The 25,679-nt window shown below is 31.2% G+C and overlaps 1 protein-coding gene across 2 annotated transcripts in view; it reads right to left on the reverse strand.

Annotated features, from left to right (window-relative positions):
- wge (BAH domain and coiled-coil containing protein winged eye) overlaps positions 1-25,679 on the reverse strand; it is a 208,323-nt gene that overhangs the window by 111,938 nt on the left and 70,706 nt on the right. For both annotated transcript variants that reach the window (XM_076419055.1, XM_076419054.1), the window contains exon 2: positions 324-457. In XM_076419055.1, the coding sequence (XP_076275170.1) occupies positions 324-423 (100 nt within the window). In that variant the 5' untranslated portion in view covers positions 424-457. The remainder of the gene's footprint in view (positions 1-323; positions 458-25,679) is intronic.

Raw genomic sequence — 25,679 nt, forward strand, 5'->3', positions numbered from 1 at the left:
AGCAAAGGACAAATCGTACTACAAAAATGGTATCGAAAAGTTGGAGGGTCTCTATAATCAGTGTATCACCCTTGAAGGGAATTATGTTGAATAAAAAAAAAATTTGCCAAAAGAATGTGTTTTACTATGGTAGGCCGGGGAATTTTCAATTGACCTATTATGTTTTTTAGTTGTCGATTTGATTTATATATATAGTGATAATTGTTCTCAATAAAATGCTTTTGTAAAGTGAAAACTGTATCTGAATAATGGTTTGCATTTTGATGAATAAACTTAAACTTATAGATAGATAATAAAAATAATACCATATAGAAATAACTTACCCTCTGCTGAAAAACTAGTTGCCGACGGGGCAGGTGCCGGGGCCAGGGGCCACAGCCCCCTCTGCGAGGGCCCCCCTGGCCCAGCAGGGCTGCCGAGCATGGCGAACGGCCACCCCGAAGCTGAAAACTGCGATCTGAAACAAAACAGGCATCGATTGGTCGTCGGCTTTTTATTCCGGAATTATCTGGTCACCGCCACCCCCGTTCCCGCGTCCCGATTTGTTTATAATTTATGGACGGATTATGATATTGTTCTGCTGTCACTCAGCGACAACGCCGAGGGCATTATAATTCAATCAATGTGGCGTCGGTGTGCGAATTAAAATCGATTATTTGATCAAAAGGAACAGAAGGAAAAAGAAGGGATGAGATGCGAAGTATAAAAAATCAAAAGTGACCTTAGATAAAAAATAAAAATATGAAAATCATAATATATGATCGATTAATTTGATTATACAATAGCTTATACCCGTCTGCTTAGCTGACCGCTGGATAAAAGTTGGTTGATAAAAGCAGAATTTAGGTGTAAAATGTTCATAAATCCTTAATTTCAAAACAGTAATTAAGAAATATTTAAAGTTTGAATGTACGAGGGTCACTATTTATATTTAGGGAATAGGAAAAAAAAACAAATAGTTAAGCTGCAAATATATATTTCTTGTTTTTCAAAGTACTCGCAACGATGATACTTTTGCATACGCTTAAACTACTTTTCAAAGCATTTATTCTATTCCGAATGGGGTATCTTCACAAAATGATTTTTGAATGCTTCAATAGCTTCTTCGGGCTATGAAAATCGTTGACCACGCAGTTTATTCTTCACGGATGGGAACAAAAAGAAGTCAGTGAGTGCCAAATCGGGGTTGTACGGGGGATGACCTATTAATTCGATGTTTTGAGTGCTCAAATAGTCTCTTGTTTGAGAGCTCGCATTGTTATGATGAAGAACGATCCGGCGTCTCTTGTTTGTTTTCCTTATTTCACCGAAGACTTCTGGCAAATAAATGGTTGTGTACCAATCAGAATTTACTGTTCTACGATCATCTAGAGGCACTGTTGCAATATGACCAGTTTTCCCGAAGAAACAGGCCACCATTTTTTTTGAAGTGCTTCGTGCGCGAACAACTATTGTTGGATTCTTGGCTCATCTTGGAACACCGATACATTCGACTGCTGCTTACTTTCGGGCTCATACGAATATATCCATGATTCGTTACCTGTCACGATTTTATAAACGTCTTTCGAAGCATCGCGATTGAATTTCTTAAGCGTTTCTTGCACCAATCAACACGAGCCTTTTCTTGAGCGATTGTCAAATTGTGTGGATCCAACGCGAGCATAATTTATGCACAGTTAAGTGTTCATGTAAAATCACATATAAGCTGATGGAACTAATGCTTTGGGATGCCTCAATCTCACAATAGGTAACATGATGATCTTGCCTAATCATTTCGCACGCAGCATCGATGTTTTCCGGCACAACAGCCGATTTTGGACGACCTTCACGAAACTCGTTCGACAGCGAACTACGACCACGATTGAATTCGCTAAACCAGCGATACACGGTGGTTTTTGATGGAGCTTCATCGCCAAAAGTCAAATTAAGTTGATTGATGCACTCTTGTTGTGATAATCCACGTCGAAAATCGTAAAATATCATCGCACGAAAATGTTCACGATTCAGTTCCATTTGTTGCCGAGACGAAACTTTCAACTAAATATAAAATAAACAAATAGCGTCCGTTCGACAAAATGTTCTGAGTACGTATATCGTCAAAAATGTCAAACTTTACGATGGACCCGTCAGATGGACTCACATGACAACAGTGTTGCCAATTTCCGAAACATAAATAGTGACCCTCGTACGACGTAACATAAGTCTTTTATTTATTAATCGGCTTAGAGAAAATTTTGCCTCCCTTTTTGAAGAAAACGAGTGTATCAGGAGTTGTGAAATTTCATTGGTGTGAATCCATTTATAGGTTTGATTCGCAAATGTATTTCGTAACAAAGCAGTAACCAAATATTGTAGGTAATAAATTTATGCATCAATGTTGATGAATATTGTAAAGAATATTAACAATTATAAAATAGTGTGTAGAATTTTAATTCCCAATTTATTGGTGAGTTTTTAGTCCCTAAGTCACAAGGGATACAAGCAAAGTAGAAAGCAGTAGAATAATGAAAGCCATGGGAGACGAATTGAAGATGAGCTCTCTACATTGGTGACATTTTAGAATGTTATATAAAATATTAGATTGAAATAAATAAATTTACTGAGAGGGAAAAATACGACTGTTACTGTTTTAAATATTAAAAAATGCAATAAATAAGTAAATAATTCTTTTACCTGTTGTTTTCAATATATATTTTAAACGAAATATATATATATATATATATATATATATATATATATATATATATATATATTAAGTGATATATACGTTAAGTGACGTAATGAAAAATGTAGATAAAATGAAACTAACATATAATTTGCCTAGATGGAATACATGGGACTCATAGATGAAATTATGAATTATTAACAGTAATTTCGTTAATATAATAAACCGATGATAAATGTTAAGTTGTCTAATTCTGTCCGACTAATTCTATTTATTCTTTAAACCTTTAGGGATTATTTTATTTATTTTATAGACCTAAGTTTTCAGTTCAATAGTTCATTAGTCAATAATTCATTTATTATTCTTAATATAAGTTCAATATTGTAAAAAATAAAGTGCTTAATTCTGCTCGTTATTGTTTAAATTAATATACAAATATGCATCGCTTCATTTAATATTTCATTTTTACATTTATAACATAAAAGTAAATATAAATCAAATATACTTATATTTAACAATCTGAAGTTGTTACAGTTCTGAAAATAATCAGTGATGTATCAATTTGAACTTATTAATACTTTATTGATTACTAAAACTTATTAAAAATTAGATTTAATTAATAATTAATTTAATGCTAATAGGTTAATGACTATTAATTCTTTAAATTATGATAACTTTGATTATATTTTTAAAGAGCTTCTCTATGTAGTTACTTTAATATGACTTTAGTATAATAATATTTTGAATTAGCTTGTTTTAATTGTTTATTCATAACTGCACTTGTACATCTCTTCCTTTTACCCGTGGATTTTAATTATCATCAGTTTATTATCAATTATCAGTTACTATTAGGGGATCAGTAGATAAAATAGTGATTTTCATTTAAACCAATAAAAAATATTAAACTGTTAACTGTCTCTTGTGTGTCACAAAAAAAAGTCACATAAAATTTGTCACACACAAATTAATGAAGATCGGTTGAATTTTCTTGCGTAAAAATACAATAACTGAATATAGTTATAAAACCAAAACCAAAAACTATTAAACCAAAAACAATGAATTGTGCTGTTGCTATAACATTATAACTAACTAATGTATAATTAGGCACTATAATTAGTTGATTTAATACAGTCATAATTTCAATAAAAGTACATAAAATATTACTTAATATTAAATACGACCTTTAATACTTATTTTTTAGTTTAACATTCTCATTTTATCTTCATTAGATGTTTCCATTTCCAATCTACCACTACCATTTACATAAGAATATTTAACTTATATTTAACAATAAAATGTATTTGCAAATTCTAGTTATGCGACACTTATAAACTTTAGAGAGCCTTTTAGATGATGCTTGAAAAGCAGATTTTTATTTAAATAATTTTGTATGTTCTATTTATATGGCAATAACCTTAATAAACGCTTATTGCATACTCAATCTTATTCAATACATCAAGAATATCAAGCATTTGATGTTTAAATAGAGTGACAATTCGAGACATTGTTGATATCAATTTATCATATAGCCGATAGCATCTTCATTTCACATAATGATAATATTTTTATATTTAAAGAATTTACTCTAATAATTTACAAAATATAACAGTGCATCTAAAAGTATTAGTGATGCAGATATACAAAACGAATAGTAAAATAAGATATCATCCTGATAAGTGATCTAATGAGTGTTAAAGATGGTAGAGAGAATATAAACATGAAAATTATTAAACCATAAGCAATGTCCCCAGATAAGATATTTTTCAATTACGTAACATAAATATCAAGACTAGCAACAGCCTACAGTAACATATCTACATTCGTAATAGAAATATCAAAATGACTGTGATGGGAACGAAACTCCGACAAGATTGATAAAATATTTGATGTTCCAAGTTCAATTAATGATATCACATTACCGTCACGTTTCAAGACTATTGTTTTATTCATTGAAATTGTTATAGGACAACACATACCTTCCATATTTAGTACGGCATAATGAAGGTCTACGACTAGGAAGAGAAAAACGTAACAGTAAGTCCGAAAACTTTATATTCTAATTCACTGATCATACATGTTACATCATAAAATTAATAAAACAAGCCAAAATATAGAAGTTATGAAATGTCTTTTCTTTTATTTCCCGGCCATTTTTTGTCACTGAGGTAAAGATCATCACTCGTCATAAATTTTTGGAACTAAAACCGACAATTGGGATATAATGAAACAGTATTACCATATGTTTATAAGTGTTTGATGGGTTTCAACAGTAGATTTGTTCAAACGAAACAACAAAAATAATAAATGTCGAAAATGCAATCTAAGCATCTTGTGAATAGAATCTATATGCACTGAGTAACTTAATGAAAAACTGTTATTTTATATAGATAAATACCATAACTATTGAATTTAATTAGGTTAAGCTGATTAATAGTCGTTTACATTGACACTTTCCACTTTCTCATATAGATATCGTTGATCAAAATACATGGGAGCACCTAATATTATAAATATAGAACATCAAATAATCACCTACAATAAAAATAACACATAGTTATTAAAAGTAAAGTTTTAAAAAGCCACACATCCTACTCGATAAAAAGATTAAAAATTTAATGGAATCAGAAAACCATAATTTAAAACGTTATCAATCATTGAAGACAGTAAGGCCATATGGATAAGTGGATTTCTTACAAGGTATCAAGCTTTATTATTGCAAAACCTTCGTGAAAGTTTGAAATTATTAAAATGGCCAGAATTCTTTAAAGTTAAGGGTATTACTCAATAAACTAGGATTAAAAACAATACAGATAAAAAATAATAAATAATAATAAGCTTGAAACGCAAATGTATTTCACAAAAGATTTATAAAATCATAATGTATTAGTTGATAAGAAAAAAAACTCAATTTGATTTTAGTTAATCTCGGTTTTTCGTTTTTGGTTACTAGGCAAGCTGCCTAACATACATTCCGAATCAAAAGGTAGCCAGTAAAAACCTTAAATTAAAGTCACTAATTGATTATTAATCTTTATATAAATTGCTCTAGCCTACTCAATGGCAAGTACCCAGCGTTGAGATCATCAGGCTGACTGCTGGTATGACAAATGATTACTCATTGTCAGATTTTACCCTGCGGTCGTATAAATATTGATGATTCTCACCATTCTGATCCGATTAATGTAGCGATTACTCCTCAAAATATAACAGTTATCATAAAATAACTTACAGATAATTGATCTATTGTTGTTGTAAATTGCACATAGACTCAGACTGATTAAAAAAATAACAGATAAAACATCTCTGAAGGTATTTTAATGAAACATTTCATGTATAACAATGAAATCTTTTGAGCCGCTGAAAGATGGTAGAAAAACTACAAGAATTAGCTAAGTGCATATAGCTATGAAGGCAAAAAGGTATGTTCTGCTATATTCTTAGATGTAGCACAAGTCTTCGATAAGGTAACACACTGAACTATTAAAATCTTACATAAAGTTTGGAATCAAACAGGACAGTCTATTCTTCAATGCAAAAAAGCTAAAGTAGGTGTACCAAAAGGAAGTGTGTATATATAGGGGCCAATTCTTTACCTACTCTACACACGTGATATATCACAAATGAAAAATATCACCATGGAAAAATTTTTTGATCACACACGAACACACATAAAAAAAATGGAAAATAAAAAATTAACGAAAGTAAATTTGTACATGTGCAGTTCACATATAATCAGACCTCATAAGCAACAATAACAATAAATAATGGTATTATTCCATATAGCAACAACGCTAAATATATCGGGATCTTGATGCAAAACTTCGCTGGAAGGAACATGTAAAAAAGAAAAGGAATGAAATGAAGTTCAAATATAAGAAAATGTATTAGTTGATTGGAAGAAAGATAATTATCAGTACATAATAGCAATTTATTACTATTAGATAGATAAGACCGTCAGATAGCGACTGTCGCTCAGGAAATCAAGAGAATCACAAGGACAAATGAAGAGAGACTCCATTTTCATGTCAATATCGAAGTATTACAACTCTCGGATAACACCAGAACATGACAGCAACTCAAAAGAATCAAACCATTTGATCTTGTGTAGTCTAGTGCAGTGACGTGAATTTAGTAGAAAAAACAGCAGTGTTAATAAATAAACGTTATTATAGCAGAGACTAAGATAATGTCCTTAGGTGCTCCTACATATATACCTAGATTAAAGTTATTGTAAAGACAAATTGTAGATTAGCCGGCAACGACCAGCAAAAATGTAATAAATAATTATAAATTTAAACATATTTTAAATTATAAATAAATTTAAAATAAATAGTTATAGTTAGCTGAATAGGATAGAAGATAAAAGCTCTACAAAGAAATCAAAGACACGTATCGTGTTTTTGGTAATTTTTTAAGAATGACAGAATGAGCAAATAATTATATTTGATTATAAAAAAATAGCTAATATTAATACATTGATACATTTCTATGTTAACATACTGATGGTGAAGAAATAAACTAATATTCTAAGAAATTCTAACCACTAGGCCATTTATCAATCAAAACAACCGGCATATTGGGTTCTCCTACATATGTCCCTAGATTTAAGTTATTGCAAAGACAAAATTGTAGATTACTCGGCAACGACTAGTAACAATGTAATAAATAATTATTATTAACTTAAAAATAATCTAAAAAATAAACAAGTTTTAAATAAATAGTTATAGTTAGCTGAATAAGATAGAGGATAAAAGCTCTACAAAGAAAACAAATCCACACATAATCAACAGTCGATTCAAAATATTACATCCTCTAGAATTTGGGGTGGGCATTAATACGAAAAAAAATTACTTGAAAAATCAAGTGTTTTGATATTTTTTAAAGAATGACAGAGTAACCAAATAATTATATTTGATTATAAAAATAGAGTTAATATTATTACATTGCTACATTTTATGTTAACATACTGATGTTGAAGAAATAAACTGTTATTCTAAGAAATTTTAACCACCATTTATCAATCAAAATAACCGACATATTTCAAATTAATAATATATATCGGAGGAAACCACCGGCTTAAGGAATGTCTTACGTAACATTATCGTAGCGTAACCATCAAAATGAGTTACCCTACGCGCTGACAACACCGCCAGTTCTACGTGTTTATTTTAACTAAATACACATTCTTTGCGATGCTTTCCATCTGCTCCATAAAAAGAAGAGAAACAACACGATAAAAATTACGAATAACGACGAGCGCTACGCAATTATAAAGTAAATATTCTTCGGATTACTTCATGGCGAAGATGATGAATGAAACAGGATAATACCGAATATATGCGACCTTGATAGTTCAACGTAAATTTTAAATTTTATTCTTTCTTAATTAAAAATTACAGATTCATATAGACATTCGGGACAGTGATTTTTTTTTTATTATTCCATAGTGACCAGCTAGAACCAAATGGTCTTTTACTGATGTCGCTCCCGGTTCGGGAAAATCAGGGTTTTGCGGGCGACAGGGACCCTGGGGCGTTCCTCATAAACCATGGGACGTTGAGTAACGCGTGGACTTTTGGAGACGTACCTGTACCACACCTGTGTTCCGTAAAGGCAGAATGGACGAACCAGCATTTTATACAGAGTCGCTTTCTGGGCGATCGGAAATTTGATTTTTCTGCAGGGGAGTGGGAATAGTAGGCTGTATACGCCATTGCTTCTGCAAATAGTGTGCTGAATTTGGGTTGACCAATGGAACCTGCGGTCGAATTGGACATCAAGGTATGATACCTTCTGAAGCCAGGGGATAGGGACTTTTCCAGTTTGGAGGCAGTGTGCGTCGAATTCTTTCAGGCGATGGAATAGAACAGTCTGAGTTTTTCTGAGTTTAATCTGTACTCGCCAGGATTTGTACCACGCAATCGCTTGATTGAGTTGGGCCTGAAGTCCGTCATGAATGGCGTCGAGACTGTAACCGGTGGTAAAAAAATCTGTGTCGTGTGCATTAAATGCTGTGTTTGATTGCTTGGGAAGTGGAATCAGCTATGTACAAGTTGAGCAGGGCTGGAGCAAGTGGAGCACTTTTCGGGACTCCTGCAGAGATGGTTCCGAGAGGAGAGTGTATCCGCGACCTTTACTTGAAAGGACCTGTCTTCCAAGTATGAGTAGATTAAAGAAATTATATAACCCGAAAAACCTAGTTGTTTTGCTTTGAAGATTAGACCATTGTACCACACTTGGTCGAAAGCTTTAGATACATCTAAAAAGATTGCTTCACTTTTGCGACCTTTTGTAACTACCTGATGGATGGTTAGTGCGACGCGAATAGCTTGATGAAGGCTTAAGTGTTTGGCGCGGAAATTGGCGAGTACAGCCGTATTGTTCATTATGAATTTTGTGGTGTGCGTCAGTAAAGCTGTTTAGAGCGTGTAATATCGGTTTTTTACCAAGTTTAGAAAAGCCAGTGATTTGGGAATATTACGCCCTGTTCGTATAAAAATTGTTAATATTTGACGAATTAACTTCGTTATATTTCGGAGATATGATATGTTTTTCGATACGTTTCTTTTGTTTGATTTATAGCCATCTTGAATAAAGAGCATGTTCACTATTTTTAATTGCATCGAATAACATTAAGTTATTTTATTACATTAATTAATATTACATTAATTATTCCTGCATCATATATTATTATCACCAATATACAATATGGACAAATTTAGACTTCGGTTTATATTCTGAAACTCAAGAAACTGCTTCTAAGATATTGCATCGAGTAGAATGAGCATATTAAAGTTGAATTGAGGGTTTTAAAGACCATTAGAGTAACCAAATTCAACAATTGCCTCAATAAAAACAGGATAAACTGTTGGCATAAGTAATTTTTAATAAATAATAACCTGTTTGCATTTTAATTAAAATACTTACTATTTTCCATCACAGTAACATACTTTTTTAATTATTACTAAAACATGGGCTGAAAAGTCCCGGGCGTAACAAAGAAAACGCGTTTTTTTTATTCAATATTGGCATTATTCATCAACGTAATCTCCATCAACATTCTAACATTTCAATACTACTTGTGTAGAACGATTTATCACAAAAGATAAAAATTTAATTAAATCAAAAAATGTATTCAAAATTTATCTCAAAATAGGGCCTGTTGATCTGGACTCAGATGACGATTGAGTGTTTCTTACGTTTAAACATAGCGAAACACTGTTCAGAATTATTAACACGTTCTTGTTTTTGGTCAACAGAGAGCAAATACGGCACCCATTTTGAACAGAGCTTACTATAAAACAAATACATTCATTTGATATATTTACGATGTTGCTATACGTTGTGTAATGCTAATTCACGCAACATCACTTTTCGATCACTCAAAAGGATTTTGTAGATTATTTAAAATGTTTCCTGGTGATACCACCTGATTTAGACGTGCACTGCGTTAAACATCATCAGTGTCTTTACGAACGCATTTGAAGTCAGCAAACCTTATTTTTTGTCTTATTGTTGTTTTTGATGAAGCGGGGTCCTTATAACACTTTTCAAGCCATTGCTTCGCTTGAAGCAGTGTTGAAGCATTGATGAAGCAGTGTAAAATTAAAACACGAAATTGTTTTTGATCCATTGTTTTGAAAATAAACAAGTAGTGTCATTCTTACCACAATAACCCACAAACTTATGAATAGAATATCATTAAATTTCAACAAATTTCTTTTGAAGGTTAGTACTTACTGGAACAGCGATGAATGCAATAAAACTAGCGCCATCTATGTGTTGGGCACAGGACATTTCTGCCCATTGTATTATTACTAGTCGTTGTCCACTAACTTACAATTTATCTCTACAGTAGCTTAAAATTAGGTACTTATCTAGGAAGTACCATTGGTCCCTTACTTATTCTCTAATAAAAGTCAATAGCACTTTTCAGTATTTTTACCATTTGGTACACTACACAATTACACAAGACCATACGATGTGTTTTTTTTAGTCTACCTCCTAGTTCAGTGCTATCCAACAGTTGCAAGCACTTCGGCGTTAATATAGGAGTAGAGTTTCTTTTGTTCGATGTAAGTAATTGTTTCTACAGTATCTGGGTGCATCTACAATACTTCTTAGGACTTTATTCTGAAATACTTGTATTATGTTCATATTAATTCTCGCAGAACATATCCCTAACTAAATTTCATTCAGGTCCCTTTACGTTTAAATATTTGCTTATACAGCAGCAACGAATAACATACACTTTCTTCAAAAAATATTCCAATTATTATAACGGAAAAGCCCTTCATTTATACCTATATTTATTAACACAACTTTTTTATTCAGAATAAATTTTTGTTGGTAAAATACGCTGTTTCGATTTGATTCAACGATCCTATTCTAAACCAAACTGATGACATTATTATTTTTAAAATCATTCTATTTAAATCATATATGCATATACATACACACGTGATCATGTATTTTGGTATTCATTGGTCATTTAAACCAGGAAACCATAAATATTCAAGTTAATTATGGATTTTTTCGTGGTTGATCCGTCAGCGCTTTGCTATTCAACCGTTACAACAGATACACCTCTGCATTGCTGTGTGCTGATTTGTTCTCAACAGAGAAAAGAGTTTTCACTTGCGTAGGTGCTTGGTCCGTAATCGCAAACGATCGAGTAATCAGTGAGTCATTGCGTATCGCTAATTTCCATTAAACGTCATTACAGTGAGTAATTCTTATTTTAACATATATTTTTGATGCTTCGAATTTTTTTAAAACTATTCAGTAAATATGTTAGACAAATAGCCGAACAGTTGGGAGATACTCTCAACTGATCTCAAGTGTAAGAGATTAAACAGTCTACAATAAAATCTGTTCGAACGTGAGGTGCGAGTATGGGCTTTTACAAGTCATCAAACCAACTAGTAATCTAACGCACCCAAGACAAAGTTCTTCGATTAATCACCAAAGCTTATCTTTTTCAATGCCTGTTTCAGACTGAAGTATGTCTTAAAGTTGCCCGAATAATTATGGTTAAAAAAACCTGACAAAACGGCAGAACAAGTTGGACCTTAAGGCCTATTTCGCTGCTATTGCGATATCAAAATTATTTTATAAACTCTTGTTAAAACGTATTAAATCATTTATAGAAATACTAGATTTTCAGTTCGGTTTTCGAAATCGCCATTCGACAATCGACCAAGTGCACAGAGTGGTTGCTGACGAGGCATTAGAACAAAAGTTATTCGGAAGACACTCTCAGCTTGACCTAAATTCAAAGAGATTGGATTATCAGTTAATCATAAAGCCAATTTTGATCTATGGGGTTCAAATATGGGATTGTACTAAAACATCAAATTAGTAAACTAGTAAATGAACGCAGCCAAATTAAAGTTTTACGATTAATTACCACTGCTTACAGCTACATTATCAACGAAGAGCTTCGCGATGACGACGATGATTTCGCCTTAAAACATGAAATAAAGTTGCTAAATCACAGCAACGTGGAAGAGTAGAAGTTAGTAGAAGTTAGAGTATAAGTGTATTCTTAACTTTAGCTTAAGTAGTTTAGTTTAATTTAAATTTGAGAATTACATACTGATGTATTAATATGTATTACGTAACCAGCAAACTGGCTTCGAAATCAAATGGATTCACGAAGTTAACTGAAGCGAATTAAAGTTTGAAGCTTAATTGAAGCGAACCAAACTACAGGAACTCGAACAAACAAGTATATAAGTGTTAATAATTTTCGCTAAAATTAAGCTAATTTAATTTTATTTTTGGAAATTGATGCTGATGAATTATCTTACACACCGCAATTATCTTACTGGTGAATTGATGCAACTACGAATCAAAAGTAGTAGTAAATTAATTTATAATTAAGATTGTCTAATGATAATCTAATGAAAGGTGAAATATTCAGTTTAATATAGGTTTTAAGTCAAAGTAATAGAATATTTCGTGAAAGAATTATCTATTCGTAGTAATATTTAGAGAAATAGTCTTATTCTAATAGTATCTCATAGTCAGTCATCAATAGTTTTCAAACTGCTATACAGTATGACAAACCGGAAAATGGGAATGGCAAAATAAATTAAATAGAAGGAATTCTCTTTAAAACAAGAAGAAAATATTAGCGAGATCTGGAATAAAGATACATGATAATGCTAAATAATAATAAAATTCATATACTCATAGATAACGAATATATTATGATATATAGAGTATATAATCAAACAGTTAATGAACGTCATCAGCACCGTCGAACATATTGCCAATTTCGGTTTATAAATACGTAAAATCCCTCTTAAACTTGGGGTATTTTTCTTTCTTATTATACCGATTAGGATTAATCTAGTTAAAAAGAGAGTAAATAAAATAAAAAAAGGATAATGTCTGATGCGTCCGAATATGTAACCAAATCGGTCTATAAAATTTGATTTGTGTTGGTACTGGTCGACACCGTTATCATATATCAATGTAAATATAATAAAACAACTCAAACCTACAAATTATTGCGGATGTTTAACTGTAATTTCTTCAATAAATATGCAAAATAAACGAAAACTTAAATTTGATACAACAACGTTGCATTATACATAACAAACTTTGTTAACGTGCATTTGCTGGTTTATTGGAAGAAATATATAATGAAGCCAGATACAATGGAAAATGGATATACCAAGGAGAACGTAAAAGCAACTGCATTTCAAGTTTTAAAATGTATTAGATACTCAAACGTAATTCTAAGTTTGAATATGTGGATATGTGTTATGCTCCATAGAAAGTGTCTGAATCATTCACGTAGCTCTTATAAATAAGTTTTTCTATTAATGCTCCATAATGTGTTCCTGAATTGAGTCTTCCTCAAATCGCATAATTCGTGCACAGGTATTCTTTCCCCTCGATAGTGAAATCATGAATAATACAAAATTTCTGCTCTAAAAGACATTAATTTGAGGACAAACTGAATCCACCTTTTTTACTTAAAACTATTATTGCTATTTTCATTAAAAATGTGTTAAAAACAACGTGTATAATTTGAATTTGATTGTGGGATGGTCACAGTTTAAAATAGGATTGGAATTATGAGTTCTTAAAATATAAAATTTTTCGCTGTCGTGTTCTAACAAGAAGTGGACGACTTCAGTCAGAAACTAAAAAGTGAACATAATAAATAAAAATACTGCGGCGTAAATATCCAAAGACTGAAAAAATTCAATTATAGCCGCTCGCAGGGCGACGCTTCATAATAAATCCTGCTTGCGCTTACGGAGCGAAGAGCATCGAAAAAAACCAGTCGTGACGGCTGACAAAAAACCGATTCAAAAACGGTTGCGTGAAGAACTTAAAATATGATGTAAGAGTAGTTCTTTGGGCGCGCAAAAAACGACTACAGTACGAGAAAAACTGCGCGAGATAAAAGGTAACGATTTTATACCAGGTTAGTTCGAGATCAAGCAATTGAAGAAACCAGTAATCCATATATTACTGAATATCATTTGATTGTAATAAACCCCCCTGATTCGGATGATGAAAACTATTCTTTGAATGTTTCCTTCACTTGAAAGAACCAATTATACTAATTTTATATCGATGGAAGTAAACATTAATGAAAATTTTTTAACAAAAAAATTGAACCGACTTCAAAAAATAAATAAGGAACTCACTAAAAATTCAAAAATAATCAAACTTTTTAAAATAAAATATGCCCATAATAATAATTTTAATAAATAAATAAAAATAAACAAAAACCTTATTTAACCTATTTACTACACGTACTTTATATTCTACTATTATTTTAACTACTACCAACTGACTACTTTGGAGTCAGCTACGAACCTAATTCTACGATGGTCTAACAAACAAAAAACTATTAACTCTGTATGGTACGATACATATCAAACAATATGAACCATGTGTAAAAAAAAGTTATCTATTCTTATTTACTTTATTTGTTTATTTATTTTATAGATTAGTTCGTTACGTTATAAGATAAAGAATATTTCGTCTGACTCACTTTTCTGTCAATATTTTGCTTTAAAACATAAACCCATCAACTTGGAAGACATGCTTGATTTGCACTTTATAATATGGGAGAGGGATAGGACCTGGCAAAATACTGTAATATGGAGTGAACTGAAAAGCAGAATATTCGGGTATTAAACAGCTTTTATTTTGTGTAACTTTTAACTACTTTTAGTGTAACTTTGTCAGAAATCCTGCAATACCTTCAACGTAATATATACTACAATCCCAAATTCAATCTAAAATTCAGCTCTTACTTTGATATCCGCGAGAAAGATTGGGTTTGAAAGATGTTATCAATGAACACATACCTAGGATGAAAAATAGAAAATCGTGACTATTACAGGAACAACAATATCCTTTGCTATTAATACTGGAATAGATTTAGCCAAACAAAAGAATAACGATTCTAAGATCCAAAAGAAAGAAAATTGGTTAAACTGATAGCGGGTTCGATTGAAACTATATATTGTTTCAAAAAAATATAGAAAGGGTTCAACACTGATTAGAACGAATAGTAATTTTTTTTCCAGTGGTAATTACTCTCCAATTCAACAGATGACAGTAGTGTTGGGAACAATCGACTGAAATCTACTATCGACTGTTCACTAACTGACTACTTTTTACTATCGACTGTTTCAGTCGTTTACTTTTAGTTACTATTTTCGGTTCTACTAGTTCATTCGACTGATTTTTAACGTTCTGACCTTCCGTTCTAGTCGGGACCTTGAAAGTAATGCACCGAATTGTTGAATTACCGAATACCTAATTAAAATGTTTATATAGATTTATATGTAATATATGTGGTTTTATGTTTTTTTGTAGTTTGCTTGTGAATAACTATATATTATAAATTAATATAGCAGCATTTTGGAATGCTAGTTTTCGAGGGCAAAAAATTAAATTGTAAACGATAAATAGTAAGATACTTTTGACTGGCATAATAGGTAATACTTTGGACTGGTATAATAGGTAATACTTTTTTGATAAACTTTCACGATTTTTGTCCAAGTCTCTTGTTTGTCGAAACTTTTTTCCTAGAATCTTGAAAACCAAAATTAGGTTCAAAGGTTTCAGAAATTGCATAGATCCAAAAGATTTGAAATTTTTTTTAGAGTAGCAGTTGTTAAATTTCTTTTAAAAATATTAACCGTAAAGGGGTGAATAAAGTATATTAAATATTTGCAATAAATATATTTTCTTATAGGAAAACTCTACTTTAATATTCAACAATTAGTTTTGATGGCTATTAAAAAGAGCACCACAGTTTGTATTTGTTAACGAATGGACTATCTTAACGGAATGTTTTCAACTTTTAAAGCCCATTGAAATAATGACCACCGAGTTATCTGGAGAAATATATCCCAACGATGTCTTTAATTATACGGTTAATAAGAGGACTGCAACATTCCATCAAATCCAGGATTTTAACAAGTGGATGGAGAAAAAATGACAAAATTGTCTATTAGATGTCATCAATAAAAGACTGGCAATTTTAGAAATGAATACGATATGCGGGAAATCCACATTTTTAGATCCTAGATTAAAAAAATAGGATTTGGTATTGCAAATAATGCTGTGGCCATACAAAAAGGTATCACAAAAGAGGTATCTTCCATTCTAACTTCAAAAAATACAAATATAGTTCCACAACTCGAAATTCAAGACATAACTACTGACCAAGAATGTATTGACATCTGGAGATATTTTGATAAAAAAATGGCTAGAATGAAAGAAGTAATTACTCTAAGTACTGCAGCAACTTTACAGATTTAGCAGTATTTGGAAATTCTATTTATTAGGCGTTTAGAAAACACATTGGATTTTTGCCAAACCCATAAAATGAAATTACCTGAATTATATCAGTTACACGTAAAATATTCCTCTATACTCGCAACATCTATCCCCTGGGAACGAGTTTTTTCAAAATCTGGGCAAATAATTAACAATCGAAGAAATCGCCTCACGGGAGAAAAGTTGAACATGATAATACACAGTAATTTAAAAATATTTCCGTTCAAAAGTAAATTTTTTATTTAAAAAGGGTGTGGTAGTTATTGTACGATCATTTTTAAGTTCATCATGGATTAGATTTTTTAATGATTACTTTATTTAATGTACTATTTATATTTATTATGCTGTTATTTAAAAATAGTAATTAATATATTAAAGCACGATAAAACATTTGTGGTGTTATTATTCCATTCCTTTTTACACATTCACAGAACATTCAGTATAAAAGTAATCCTACTTCCTTTAAATTTATTTTATTTATTACATGATAATAGAAATTACGAAATTAGCAATTTTGTTTTCCTTTTCTTTTTTAAGGTTATCACGTGAATGAATATATATACATCTCTGTCTTGCTTATAGTACTATTGGAGAATATAAAGACATTTAAAATTAACTGCTCCAAGCATTTATTTCCGTCCTTTCCTATCTCACATTTTATAGAGACAAGAATTCGTAGATCTTCGTCTGACATCACGAATGGAAAAAACAGCCGAACCGTGCATTTGACTGAAAATAGTAATTACTATTTTCAGTCGCTATTTGTTTGACTATCGTCTGTTTCGACTGTTTTGGGACTATCGACTGTTTTGACTGTTTTCAGTCGATAGTTCCCAACACTAGATGACAGTAAACTATAGATAACCCTGAGTGATACATTAATTAAAAATTAATCATATCTCTTAAAATTAAATGTAAACTTTGTTGATTATCTACTAATAGTTGCTTTATGTTGATTCCTTTTCCATTTGTATCCATTTCTCCAAGATAAAAAAAAACCTAGTGATTTTAATGTTGTAAGAATTTTATTTTCATTGTGAGATCTAACTAAAACCATTATCTACTTAGTTGCCACTACTTTCAATTTAGAAAATGTTGTAGTTGATATCACTGATAATTTCAGTATATTTTTAATTATTTGAAATATTGACCTACTACTGCAAATTTATTTAAATTTGATAAACACTTATTAGATGCTTAAATGCTTGCATTTAGATTACTAAGATAATTAATAACTTGACTGACTTTGGACAACTTTGAAAAACGCGCATAAACTTATGTATTGGTAGCACTGACTGTACACATACATCATAATGCGAAATTTGTGCAAAATACATGCAGTCACTCTACCTTCAACCAGTAAATTACAAAACTGATGCCAAAAAATCATTACATGTATCTTAAACAGCTGACTCAAGATATGTTTTTATCCACACATGCAATTATGACTGATATTTTGAACTGAAACCTGTCATCACGATCAACAGAAACAAGATTTCTCATTATTCTTAATTTATAACAATTTTAATAAATATTATGAATTCTACATTTAAATCACAATTTAAATTTATGTGGCATATAATAACATTACAATTATAATAATTTTAATTCTATACTTAAAATATATAATTTATAATTATTAAAATAACCACGTCTTTTTAATATGTATTTTCTACATCATGTTGTTGACATTATATATAAATATAATACATTTTATGAAATTTATTTATCAAATGCGGTTGTTATTGGCCTGACATTTCTAAACATTCACTTATCAAAGTACATTTTTCAATAACAATATTTTTAATCAAAAATCTCACCAAATGTTTATACAAATTTATTCCATGGTTGAGTAATCAAATAATCTGTAATTTTACAACGTTATTAGTTAATTTTTGTTCTTACATTGCAGATATAATATTAAGCTATAAATAATTAGCAGGCATAATATTAACTTTTTTTATCCAGAATTATCATGCCAAAACAATATTGTTAATAAAAGACAAACTTCTACTTGTGTTGTTCATTTAATACATTATAATTCTTTTTTTTATGACGATTTCTTAAATTTTTCTATTTTAACAATTAAATATTTAATTATAACAAATGTACTAATACAGTTGTTCACAATAATAAATAGTAGTATTATATATCATGATGATCAAAAACCTCTTCGAATTGTATCTACTGATTCCACTGTTTGTAAAACTTAGCTACTGTCAAATGACCAATGTGAAAGAAGGTTTCTATTGATCTGAATTAGTGCTGAACTCATGCTAATGTAGATGGCTCTCTTGGACTAACCCACGATGTTTTTTTGCTTGGTATTATCGTGGTACATCCACTTTTCATAACCGGTCACCAAACGTGAACTAATGTTTTTGCCAGATAAATAGTAAGTGCTAAACAGTATGAAAGTTCTTTGAGAGTTTTTCAATTCATCGCCATCGAACCTTTTTGTATACAATAAAATCATTTGTAAATTGTTGAAACCAAATCGACAATTTCAAATCATGGAACAACAAAATAATAACAAAAATAATAAATGTTGAAATGCAATTTTGAAAGTTAATCATGATCTCTGTATATACTGAATCACTACCTTAGAAACCGTTATTTTATGCAGAAAAATGTAAAATCCATAGAATTTAACAATTAGGTTAGGTTGTTTAATAGTAGCTTGGTACTTAAAAACCTTCATCAATTCATATCATTAATCAAAATATATGCAAGCATCTAATATTATTATTAAAACGTTAGCTAATTAAGTGTAAACTGTATAGAGAAGTTATGTTGGTATATCAAATACTCTATTTCAATCTAATTTATTACACCATACTTTTTACAGCTGGTGATAGTTGAAGTTAATATTTCTATATAAACAACAAAATGTACATGCTAATTTACCTCCCTGTATAATAAATTAAATCATAATTAAGCAGGCTAGCGAAAGATTATCGAAGAGATAAATCCAGAACCGAAATCCGAAGAAGTAAATCAATATTATTATAGAATAAAGACATTTTATTCGAACTTAGCCAGGTTCCACCCAAATTACTTGGAAACACAAAAGGAAATACTAATGGAACTTTTTTTAAAGCCAATTTTTAAAGAATCTTTATACAAACGCGATAGTGCTGTATAAGTAGGTACTATTTTTAGAAACAGAATATAATATCTTACCTTATATGGCCAGTTCTCACGCATTAACTTTATTCAACTAAAACCGCAAAACCGGGGTCTAACTATATTCTGTAATTCATGTCACAATTTTAGTGTGAAATAATTGAACCTATTACAAACAGAAATCATTAAAATATAATAACAATATATTGCGATTAATTCATTTCCATGAAGTATAGTGTTTATTTCTATTGTTTAATCAACATAACCACAAATGTTAATACATTCAGAAACATTTTCTTCTGAATGTTTAGTTTTAAAGCAGATTTTAATGTTTCTGAATGTTTTTTGAATGATGCGTAGAGTGATCACGTTGGTAGTTTAGTTGCTACAAGTTTTAATAATCAATAATATAATAATTCATATTACTCGGGAGGAAGCAAGAATACATACAAGTGGTAGCTAAGGGAGATTGAAGATTCAGACTCTCGATCTCGACTCAGGAAATCGATGGATTTAAGTTCTAATAACTAAAAGTACGTTTACTAAGGTTGGAACTGGAAACAGCAATTTATGGAGCAGACTATGGCCAATCAAGTGTCAGGTTTAAAAAACCCCTGTTAATTAGCGATGGATATTTGATAAAGTAAGGATTAAAGACAAACTGAAAACCTAATTTTTACAATACCAGATTGAAGAAAATGCTGAAACTAATAAATTCGTTGAACTTTCAAATTATTTCAATTGCCTATTATTTTTCAGTCAGCACAGAACGTTCATTTTAGTGTATGGTTATGTATTTTTTGTTTTATAATATAAATGACTAAATTTGCCTTTAACAAAACTGATTTGAGATCTGTTAATAACATATCTTAAGTAATTCTGCAGCAGCGTTATATAATTTTTCTTCTAGTTATAAACGCTTTTGTGAAGATTATGTTAATTTGGTTAATTGAAATTTAGGCCCAGTCGTAAGACTGTCTCAAATAGAAGTTGCGATTGGTTTAAAAATTTAAGAACGCTAATTTTATGTCGAAGACTCAAAACATATGTGTAAGGAAAATATAAAAAGAAGAGGATTTGAGCTTAATCTGAATAAAAAAATATGGAAAATCACTATTAACTGCAACTAATATCTTTGTGTAAAATATTGAATAAAATTTTAGCCGAAAATATACCAGATTTCCACCTTAGATTTCGAAATCACAATTCAATAATCCACCAAGTGCATAGAGTTATAAAGGTTATTAAAAAGGCATTCATGTGACGTTATTAATGACCTACAATATTTCTAGACTTATCACAGGGCTTTGGGTATATCTTTTGGGATTGATCCACAAGATGAGTAACTTCTTGCCACATAAATATTATCAATTAGAATTCAATTAGTTTTGCATGAAGGGATTTTTTATGTATTCAAACCTAGTTTCTAGGATAGCATCTAGACTCTAACTCAAAGTAATATCTTAGAACCACTGCCAAGTCTGCTATACCATATCTGAGCTATACCGATAATATCCCAACAATAAATGAAACAGTATTTGAAACATTGGTTGACGATATATCCATTATGACAAAATATCTCTCTCTAAAGCTATAGAAAAATCTACTACAAGCTTAACAGCTGTCCATGGCAATTTTGCATTGTGGTCACCAGACACAAACCTAATAGTGTCACTTGAGGGATGTCCGATTACTGAAGAATGTTTAAGTTGTGTTGATGTGTTAAAATATTCTTTATCTATAACATAACTCTGCCTTTGAGTCATCTATATTTTTAAAATGCAATATTTTATGTGTTATCATTTATTTATTAGATCGTCTAAAATACTGACATTAAGTCAATTTTCTCGATAAAAACTGATATCTTGCTATGTATACAAAAATGTTGATGTAAGCAAATATTAAAAAGTAAATTTAAATAATAAAAAATAATAAATTAAATAATATTTTACATTTATAACTTTAATCCATATACTTCTCCCTATAATATAATTTATAATTCATATTATTTCTTAATTATTATAATATATATATTGCAAATATCAATTTATCAATTTTTTTTTAAATTTTTATTTTATCAAATATTTGTGTTAAAGTCAGACAGCATCTTTCCTTTTTATTTTATTCTACGAGATAAAAAGATAAAATCAGATGGGTTTGATCATGTAAGCCTATAAAATGTATCTATTTATCAAATGTCTGCAAAATTATTCAAAACGTTAGTGATAATAATTAGAGGTTATAAACCGCGAACATTATTTCAGCGCTTTGCTTGTTTTGATAAATGTCAAATCACTGCAAATATTTGTGATTACACTGAAAATGTCAGAGTGCGAAATAGATTGCATCTCTAATTATTTACTTCGAAAAGGAACCAGATAATGGGGCCAGTAAAATGCATTAGAGAATAAGTAAGTATCGATACTATTAAATATTAAGTTGCTGAGATTGGAAATATTTTTAGCGTGTTGCAGTTCCACCAAATATTATTATGGGCGCCGTCATCGTATGGCGTGTGTCGAGATCAATATAAAGTTAGATTCGCCAGAGGGTAACCATTCACATGCGAAGCAGTGAATATAAAATGTATGAAAAAGTGGGTTTTTCTCGATATTGTGTTCTTCAAATTACCATAATTAAATACATGTAGGTATACACAGGAAATTGTTAATATGGGAAGTAGTCCCAGAAAACGACTGCTCTTTGGAAGAGCACATTTTCAAATTGTCACTTGGTAAATATAATTTAACTGTTTGTGTTTTAGGTAGTTTAGTTTTTTTTAGAAAAAAGATATACTGTAGATCAGCTGGCAGAGAAATAAGATCAGAGAGTATTAAACCTTCCCTATAGCTCCATATTTAATTGTTTCGAATTGATGGAGCAGATGACAAAAAAATTTTTACAATGGCCATGCTATCTGAGAAGGATATACATTGAAGAACTATTTGGTTTTGTGGAAAGAAGCATTATTTATAATAAAACTTTTGGTTTGGATCAACTCCATCACACACATGGAAGAAGAAAATGACAAAAGGTGGAATCGTGACAACTGTACGATAGATTAAAAATTAACAATTTATTGATTTTTTTAAAAATAATTACGTCTTATATTGTATATGCTTAGTAAAATCTTAATTTACAAATTAATTTATTACTGCTGCTCTGTTGTACTTACATTAATATAAAAGCAAGGCTAATCTACTTAAGCTAAAGTTAAGAATACACTTATACACTAAACAAGTTCGTGTGGTTTGATTCGCATCAATCTTCTGATTTCCTGCGTGTTGTCCAGTAGCTGTATTGCTTCCACGTTGCTGTGATTTAGCCACTTCGTATATCCATTTGATGTCGAGGTGATTGTGCAGCTCTTCGTTGCTTACGTAGCGATAAGTATTGGTAAATAATCGTACAACTTTGGCTTATGGTTTTATGATCAATCAAAATTGGCTTTATGATTGATTGATAAACCAATCTCTTTGATTTCAGGTCAAGTAGAAAGAACCGGTACAATTGCCTGAGTGAAATGAGAAATTAATATGTGAGACTCTACATTTTCTATCGAAAATATATGAATCCAGCAGTAGACAGTAATTCCGCGGAATCATTTTGTAGATTAATCTCAAATGCCATACCCGGTAAAAAGCTTGAGCCGTCAAGGAATATTGCATGGCAGTATTTCTTTTCCTCGACTGCCTTTCTTACAGCCGCTGTTACTCTGTGCACTTGGTCGATTGTCGAAATCAAAACTGGAAATCTGATATTTCTATAAATGGTTTAATACGTTTTGACAGCACTTTCTCAAATAATTTTGATTTCGCAGGAAGGGAGGGTTTGGAAAAAAGTTCGATGAAAACATAATAAAACCACCTTAGCCTATTGTGAACTATTGTGGCTCTATAATTAAATGTAATTTTAGGTTCCTCGATAATATATGCATTTAATATTATACTGTAACGTTATAAATTATATCTGATTATTTTGACATTATTTTTGTTTAATTATTTGATTAATTGATTTCAAAGCCAAAATAAGCTAAAAGTTGCTACGGGTTAATTATTGAATAGACCATATATATTATATTTATTATATATGAACTTTGTATATACAATATATACAAAACAAACAGTTTTTATGTCGTTTCAAATATAACCAAGTTACATTTTATGTTTTAAATTTGAATCCATACTTCATCATAATAGAAATGACATTTTTAAAGCGAATTTATTTTAAAAACTTTTATCAGTAAATTTTATTGCAGGAATATTACTTTCATCACTTTAAGTTGAACATATTGATTGATTTGTTGTCATAATGTGTATTTAAGGGTTATACTCCGAACTCTGATAATCTGTAATGAGATATTAAGCAATTTGAGGCACCACTTCGATATAATACGAACGTGAATGTGAAGGAACCAGTAAATGGAAGACAAATACCGAACTTTTTCACACGGACCGGTAGATGAAGGACGACGTACCGTATCCGCGACTGAATTGTTCTGCACGTCGGTCGGCCGCCTCTATCCTCGTCCGAGACACGCGGCCACGCCCACCGCCGGTCGCCGCCAACTGTGATGGACAAAACCGTCGTGCACGAACGACTCTTGGATATTTAAACGTTTTTTTCTTCCTCCGCTCGTCGGTCAACGCGGTGCCGAATCCGTTCCATGATACGGAAATTTGATCGCAATTTTTTTCCGCGTCATCAGGAAAAAGTTTCGTCTGTTATAAGAAAATGCTGCTATTAACGTGCTCCGAAACTAATGATATTATCAGAGATACGTGAAAGTTTAAACGAGGCTATCGCCATTATAAACTCATGTCATCTTAGTTTCATTAGTAGACAAAACAGTGAATCACAATTGCCATTATTAAATACTGTGCATGGCATTGTCTCAAAGTTTTACTCCTAACCACCCACCAAACGCATTACATAACTTTTGCAAAATGAATATTTCATTTTATCGTCCCATATTATTGTTGGTTTTTAGGTAGTTCCACTCTGAATCTATACAGGTATATCAAAAGATGAACATCTTTCATCACCTCTTACAAATTGACCTGGCATTTGGGATTAACCTACAAAATGACTAAATTGCCACTGCGGAATTTTACTGTCGACTGCTAAAAAAAAATTTTGATCTCGCATGAAGGGGCCTTCTCAAATCAAACTTATTTCGGCTGAAGTTTCACAAGGTAATGTGTCTTGGGACCACTCGTGTATAAAAGAAAAGAAAAAGTACAAGTACCGGTCAACAGTATCTACAAATGGTCTTAATAGCTCCAAATCTGTCCATGTTAATTTTGCGTTGCGATGAAATGACATAAACCTAATTATATCACTTGATGGTTGCCCGATTCCTCAAGCGAAATCAAGATCAGCGAAATACTTCGGAATACAATTCTCGATGGCTTAACCTGCCATTGCCAAAACATCATGTTAGACAAAAAGCAGAGCAGATTAGACTCAAAATCAAGCAACATTGATGGTTAGTCAGAAGCACGCACGCAAAACAAAGTTCTACGATTAATAACCAATGCTTATTACTACGTAACCAATGAAGAGCTGCACGATGATCTCGAAATCAAATGGAGTACAAACTGATCTAAGATTTCGCTTTAAAACATAAGGTTGCTAAATCACAGCAACGTGGAAGCAATGCAGCTACTAGAAAACACGTAGGGGTGCCCTCTCATAGGGGAATACCCGGTAACCCAACCGGATTGGGACCTTCTCAACAAAATTGGGACAAAAAACAACAAATTATGGGAAATCAAGAAAATCTTTTATCAGTCCATAAATTATAATAACATCAGTAGATATAAGTCAAGTATCGTCGCACGACTACGAATAGGGCACCGTAAACTAACTCATGAGTATTTGTTGAAGGGACGGAGTCCACCCCTGTGTGATCTAGGCCAGACTCAGCTTAGCGTCAGGCACATTCTTCAGGATTGTCAGAAACATGGTGATCTGAAGAGACAACTAAAAATACCGAGAACATTGGAGCAATCGGCCCAACCTGAGCAGCTGAATTTAATTAATTTGGGAAATATATATATTG

The sequence above is a fragment of the Rhynchophorus ferrugineus genome, unplaced genomic scaffold (assembly GCF_030347505.1).
Source record: "Rhynchophorus ferrugineus isolate W39M unplaced genomic scaffold, kcgeb_rfMv2 rfM1, whole genome shotgun sequence".
Lineage (NCBI taxonomy): Eukaryota > Metazoa > Arthropoda > Insecta > Coleoptera > Curculionidae > Rhynchophorus > Rhynchophorus ferrugineus.